This window comes from Sceloporus undulatus, chromosome 10 (genome assembly GCF_019175285.1).
Source record: "Sceloporus undulatus isolate JIND9_A2432 ecotype Alabama chromosome 10, SceUnd_v1.1, whole genome shotgun sequence".
In the NCBI taxonomy this organism is placed as follows: Eukaryota; Metazoa; Chordata; class Lepidosauria; order Squamata; family Phrynosomatidae; genus Sceloporus; species Sceloporus undulatus.
The window spans coordinates 3,129,369-3,135,368 of NC_056531.1; the positions used below are offsets into that span (position 1 = coordinate 3,129,369).

Genomic DNA, 6,000 nt, shown 5'->3' on the forward strand with positions numbered 1-6,000 from the left:
CAAAGGAGGGCAACTAAAACGATGAAGGGTCTGGAAACCATGTCCTATGAGGAAGGACTTAGGGAGCTGGGGATGTTTAGCCTGGAGAAGAGAAGGTTAACAGGTGATATGATAGCCCTGTTTAAATATTTGAAGGGATGTCATGTTGAGGAGGGAGCAAGCTTTTTTTCTGCTGCTCCAGAGAATAGGACCTGGAGCAGTGGATGCAAGCTGCAGGAAAAGAGATTCCACCTCAACATTAGGAGGAACTTCCTGACAGTGAGGGCTGTCCGACAGTGGAACAAACTCCCTTGGAGTGTAGTGGAGTCTCCTTTTAGAGGTCTTCAAACAGAGGCTGGATGGCCATCTGTCGAGGATGCTTTGATGTGGATTTCCTGCATGGCAGGGGAGTGGACTGGATGGCTCTTGCGGTCTCATCCAACTCTGTGATTCTATGATTTTATGAATCCACCATGTTAAAGAACCGTGCCACATTAAGAAATTGTGGCTGAGTGTTCTGGTTTTCTTTCTCCCACCTCATCCCCCTTTCCCTCATTGCTGCTAAGGGCAAGGACTGTCTTCTTGTTATTGACATGTAGGTCTTGACAAAGTTATCTAGATATCATAAAAGTTATCTAGTAAGACTGGATTTGCACTGAGATCATGAAACTGCTGAAAGTCTCTCTGTCCAAGATACCTGTACGGGGCCCACAGATGCATGCAACTGGAGGTTACACTTCAAATCATATATATATATATATGGACCTTTACAGCCGCACAGTCAATACCTTAGCTTTTAGCCAGAGACAATCAATTCTCAACATTTCAAGCCTGCAAAAAAGGGAAAGAACTGCTCTCTGATATACTTTTTTCAAGAGTCTTCATCTCTACCAATCAAAGAATCTGGCATTAATGGGGCAGGGACTTTTTTTTTTAATAGACAATTGACTCTAATCTTACTCTACAAAAACATATCATTAAAATGAAGTACTGCTGTAAAATGCCATACATTGATTTATGACAGACCCCAGCCAATTTCACGGTTCCTATGACATCACCGTTTCTATCCGCTGCCCAATGAAGTGGCTTCAAAAGGGGTCAAGAAGCTGCAGAACTAGGGAGGGAGGGTTATCAAGCCCATGTTTAAACACACTGTGTGCAACCGGGCAAGGGCTAGAACAAGAAGATTAGTAATTATCCTGGGACATTTGTTCTCAACGCAACCATCAGGGGCTTTTTAAGCATACAAACAAGGTTAAGAAGGTTCACAACACTCGAAGACCTGAAGGAATAAACCTTTTAAACTCTTCAGTGCAGCTAAAACAATTTTGCTGCTAAATGGGAAAGATGGGTCATTGTGTTAATCATAGAAACCTTGCACAGAGGTTCAGAAAACACAACACAGGGAAGATATCAAGGGCCGCGGTATAAACCTTTTACAGTCGCAAAGGGCTACCAAGAACCATTTGTGTAATTACTGTGTAGGGCCCAAGTATTTTCCTCCCCTGAAAACCTGCAAGGAAATTAAATAACAGATGCCTGCTACAGTTTAGGGATAAAACATTCAGAATTGCATTGAGCCACATTGGGTCCGTACAGAGGGGCCAAAATAAAGCTGCTTCGGGTCACTTTGGAGGTATGCTGTTTAAATGATGCGTGCCTCCTAAGAGTCTGGAAGCCGCGCCAAAGTCATGCATGGCTTTGGTGCGGCTTCCGGACACTTAGGAGGCACGCATCATTTAAACAGCATACCTCCAAAGTGACCCGAAGCAGCTTTATTTTGGCCTGTCTGTACAGGGCCAAAGACACACAGCAGGAAAAGTACCTTAAATTCCAGTGAGTTAAGAAAAAGTGCAAGAAAAGACATTAAAAGTCCAAAGCACCGGCAGTCCCCTTTCAGCCGATGTAATGACATTTTAAACCAATAACATCAGCAACAGACATCCTTCTTTAAAGGCTATCGCCAATCAGAACTATCATTTTAAATTCACAACCCATCGATCGATGAATGCTTTCAGCTGTAACATATTTAGATCATTTAGTGTCATTTTCCCAGTGCAAATGTAGGCTCCTGTTTCCCTCTTAGTCACCTTTACTATCATGCCAAGTTCTCTCCTTCTGCATTTACTGGTGTTTCAACCTCCCTAATAGCTCCAACAATAGCTCAGTTATGACTAAAGATCCAGATGTAAGTCGTTTCAAAGGTGCTACAAGAGCTCTCTAGATAATGATTCTATAGACTAACATGGCTATATCTTTGAATTTTGAAACTTTAATTTTATTAGATGTACTCTGAATTTTTAGAGGGGCTGCCATGTTTACCTGTTACAGCAAATATGTCTGAGTCTTAAAATCAGACAGATTTATCATGGCACTAACATTCATGCACTAGAACCCCACTGTATCAGTTTGAACAGCCTTCCTTACCTGGCACCTCCAAGATCTGGGACTACAACTATCATTATCCCCACCCCATATTTGCTATCTGAGTGGGGTCATTGTTATCTCGAGGTAGTAGTAGGGGTTCTTGTCCAATACATCTAGGACATTGTCTGTCTTCTAGATCAGGGATGAGCACAGTTGGAGGGCCCATTTTCCTCCCCTCCAATCCTTGGCAGGCTGCACTAAAATTTGCTGCCATATTTTGAATGTCAACAATTAAGCCCTGTAGTTTTTTGTGGAATTTTCAGGCTATACAGCCATGTTCTAGAAGAGTTTATTCCTGATGTTTTGCCTGCATCTGTGGCTGGTATCTTCAGAGAATCGGCGGCAGCAAAAACATGCCCCCCATGCTCACTGGGTTGACATGGAATCGGAGCCCAGAGGTTCCCTTCCCCAAGCAACCTCAATTTGGTTGACCACAAACCATCACAATTCACAAAAACCAATTAAACTATCACAGTGGGAGACAGGAGAGGAGTACAGGTCACAAATAAAACTCCCAGGATAAAACCACCACATGCTTACCCAGCAATGACCACTCCATCACAAGAATGCACATCGCACAGAACTTTCCCAAGCTCATACTGCAACTGACTCACAGTGCCAATGCGATTCTGTAGAGAAAGACAGGGAAATACGGTTGGTCTTGTCCAGTCACCCAAGAACTCTCATAATGCTACATTCCCCTCACTGGGAAAGCCATTGCTCTCTACATGAAAACAGTCCTAGATCCAATCCCAATCATCTCTAGGTAAGAGTAGGAAAGACTCCTGTCTGAAATTGTGGAGAGTCAGGGCTGATCCTATGTTCATAAAATGAGACTTCCTACATCCCATGTAAGGTATGTCCAATTGAAACATTCTCAGCTAGGAAGTGCAGGGAGATGTCTCTTTCTATACGTTCAAAGGCACCCACTTTCTTGGGGAGACAAAAAGCTACTGTTACCCAAAAACTTAGGGTTCTGGGCAGGCACCCACAAATTGTATTCAATGAGGAAATTAATTTAGCTCAATAATTTAGCAGCAAGTGGAACAGAGTAACATCCAGCCAGGACACAAGCCTATGTTTACCAGTTCCGAAAAAGTCGAACTCTAGAATGCAAAGTACAACTCAATTTCATTATCTGAACAAGAGGGCCGTCAACATTCACATAAAGCACTTACACACACAAGAAGTAGGATAAAAGGTGGGAGTGTATAGCAAATTAAAGGATTACAATGGGTAATGCTTATTAATTCCAGATGCTAGGCTCAAATCTGGAGGAAAGCTGGGAGTTGAATGGGACTCAGTCTGCTGCTGTGTAGCACAGACAGCAGAACTGGTGGGTCGAGTCCAAACTGGACCAAAGTGGGAGTGCCCAATCAAGGGTACAGTTTTTCCTCCGTATCCGCAGTTTCTTTATCCACTAATTCAAGCATCCATGGCATGAAAATATTTTTTAAATGTATAAACTTCAAGAAGCAAACCTTGGTTTTGCCATTTTATATGAAGGATAACATTTCACTATGTCACTGTATACAGTGTGCCTGTGTCATACGTGGCTTCCAGCACATGCTGGAAGCCACACCAGAAGAAGTGGTGCTGTGCATCGGAAAAAGCAATGATGCGCGCCACCACAGGCACGATCCCCATAATCTTTAATGGGGCTCGAACATACACAGAATTTATGATACTCAGCTGAATTCCATTTCAGAGATGTTCTCAGGTGTTGGATTCAAGCAATGAGTGGAATCAAAGGCGAAAGCCCAAAACCAAAAAAAAACTAGCAAACTGTCACTTAAAGGTCTTACAACCAATAAAGGTCCTACAACCAACCAACTGCACGTCGGGCAGAAGTACGGTGCTCCTTTGGTGCAGTGTTTAGAAGACACACACCAAAAGGAGGACCAGAAAGTGCTGCCATGGTGGCAAAGGCACCCTTCTTCCGGTTCCAAAAGGAGTGGCATTTTGCTGCTTCTTTTGGGGCCGGAAAAATGCCAGATCAGGGCCCCGGTGTGCGGTTGCTGCAGCTCTGATCCGGCACACAAAGGGGCAGCGTGAGGCTGCCTCTTTAGGTCTGTCTGTTTAGGCCCTCACTCCACTGCACACGATTCTCTGTGGGGTGCAGAAGAATAATCCACACACAATTAGTAATCCTTGTCACTGCCCAGAGAGAGGCAGGCATCATGTGTTTAAGAAGAGCTTTTTGCTGAGTATTCCTTGCCCACTCCTCTCGCTTTCTTCTTCTCCCTTCCCTAGAACAGAGCAATTTTTTAAGCTCCCACTCTTTCAGCTCCCACTCTTTTTACTCTGTCTGGCTTGAGTCAAACTGTTATTTCTGTATCTTTCCCTCCATTTCTGTTCTCTTTTCTATGTTTTTAACAAATTACAATTTACTTCTTGCCAGTGGTTGCTACCAGTTCAGTATAAGCACCCAGAAAGCAGTCCACATTTTCTATACACCACGCTCTGCTGTTTGCACTGTGTTGTCATCTCCTTCACAAGAGCAGGCTATTTGGATCAGACCATCTAGTCTACCATTCTGTTTCCAACCATGACCTGCAAGAGGTTCCCACAAGCAAACAACAATTCTCTCAACACCTATTAGAAAGAAGTTACAATGCCCATGCTGCACCTAGAGCCACAATGTTGAAGCTGATGAGAAGTGCAGCCCAACAACTTCTGGAGAGGCATAGGTTCCCCAGCCCTATCATAAGAAAAGTAGAGAACAGCAATGTTCAGTGCTTCAACCATGCTCACAGGAATGTTGCAGGAAGCAATGTAAGATACATCATGACTGGAGAGTGCTCATCAAAAAACACCACCCAGAGCACTACCAGAGAGTTCAATAGGAGTAGCAATCAATACAAAAAAATGTGAGGGTGCTCATCTTCACACAACAGTGCAGGCATGTTAACACTGTCAAATCTAAATATCATCATAGCTCAGGCATCTATTGAACAGGAATGTTCAATTGGTGTTTCTAAGAAAAGGCTAGAGGAGCTGTTGTCAAACATTAAACAGTGACTTCCAAGAAAGCTCTACAGACCGTCATAAGTTCAGAAGCTTACCATAATCTCTACTAGTGCTCCATTCTGCCAACTCAAAGGTTTTTAATTTCAATAGCAACAGAATGGCCCTTCCCAATGTAATACTTTAATGAGGCACTAGAACAAGAACCCCACATCATTACCTTCCAATTAGTTCTTAAAACCTGCTCCTTCTCCCGACATTCTTGGAGAGTTCCTTTCCAGCAGGGAAAATCAGAAATTTGGCTATCAGGCATGTAACCTTCTTGTTGACATAGCCGGAACCAAAGGACTTTGTCTTCTGCAAGCACTTTCCAGGCCTTACTCACCTAAAAAGAGATAAATAAATATTAGATATGGGCATACTACCACTTACAGGAAAAGTGGGGAACTAGGATGGAAAGATTTCAGAAACTGAATAGTAAGGATAACACCAGAAGTGGGAGAATTCAAAGACATAGCTGTGTTAATCTGGAAAATCAGTATGCAAAAGAATCTTGTAGCACCTCAAATGCATCTGAAGAAGAAGGCTCAAGTCTACAAAAGCTCTTCAGACGTCATAGGTTCCAGC

The 6,000-nt window shown here is 43.1% G+C and overlaps 1 protein-coding gene across 1 annotated transcript in view; it reads right to left on the reverse strand.

The window, feature by feature from the left end:
- The window catches only part of FBXW8 (F-box and WD repeat domain containing 8), a 43,432-nt gene extending 37,678 nt beyond the window's left edge, over positions 1–5,754 (reverse strand). Inside the window, exons 1-2 of the mRNA XM_042442151.1 lie at positions 5,594–5,754; positions 2,947–3,035 (exon numbers count right to left, since the gene is read on the reverse strand). Of these exons, the coding sequence (XP_042298085.1) occupies positions 2,947–3,035; positions 5,594–5,686 (182 nt within the window). The 5' untranslated portion in view covers positions 5,687–5,754. The remainder of the gene's footprint in view (positions 1–2,946; positions 3,036–5,593) is intronic.
- Between the last annotated feature and the right edge of the window lie 246 nt (positions 5,755–6,000).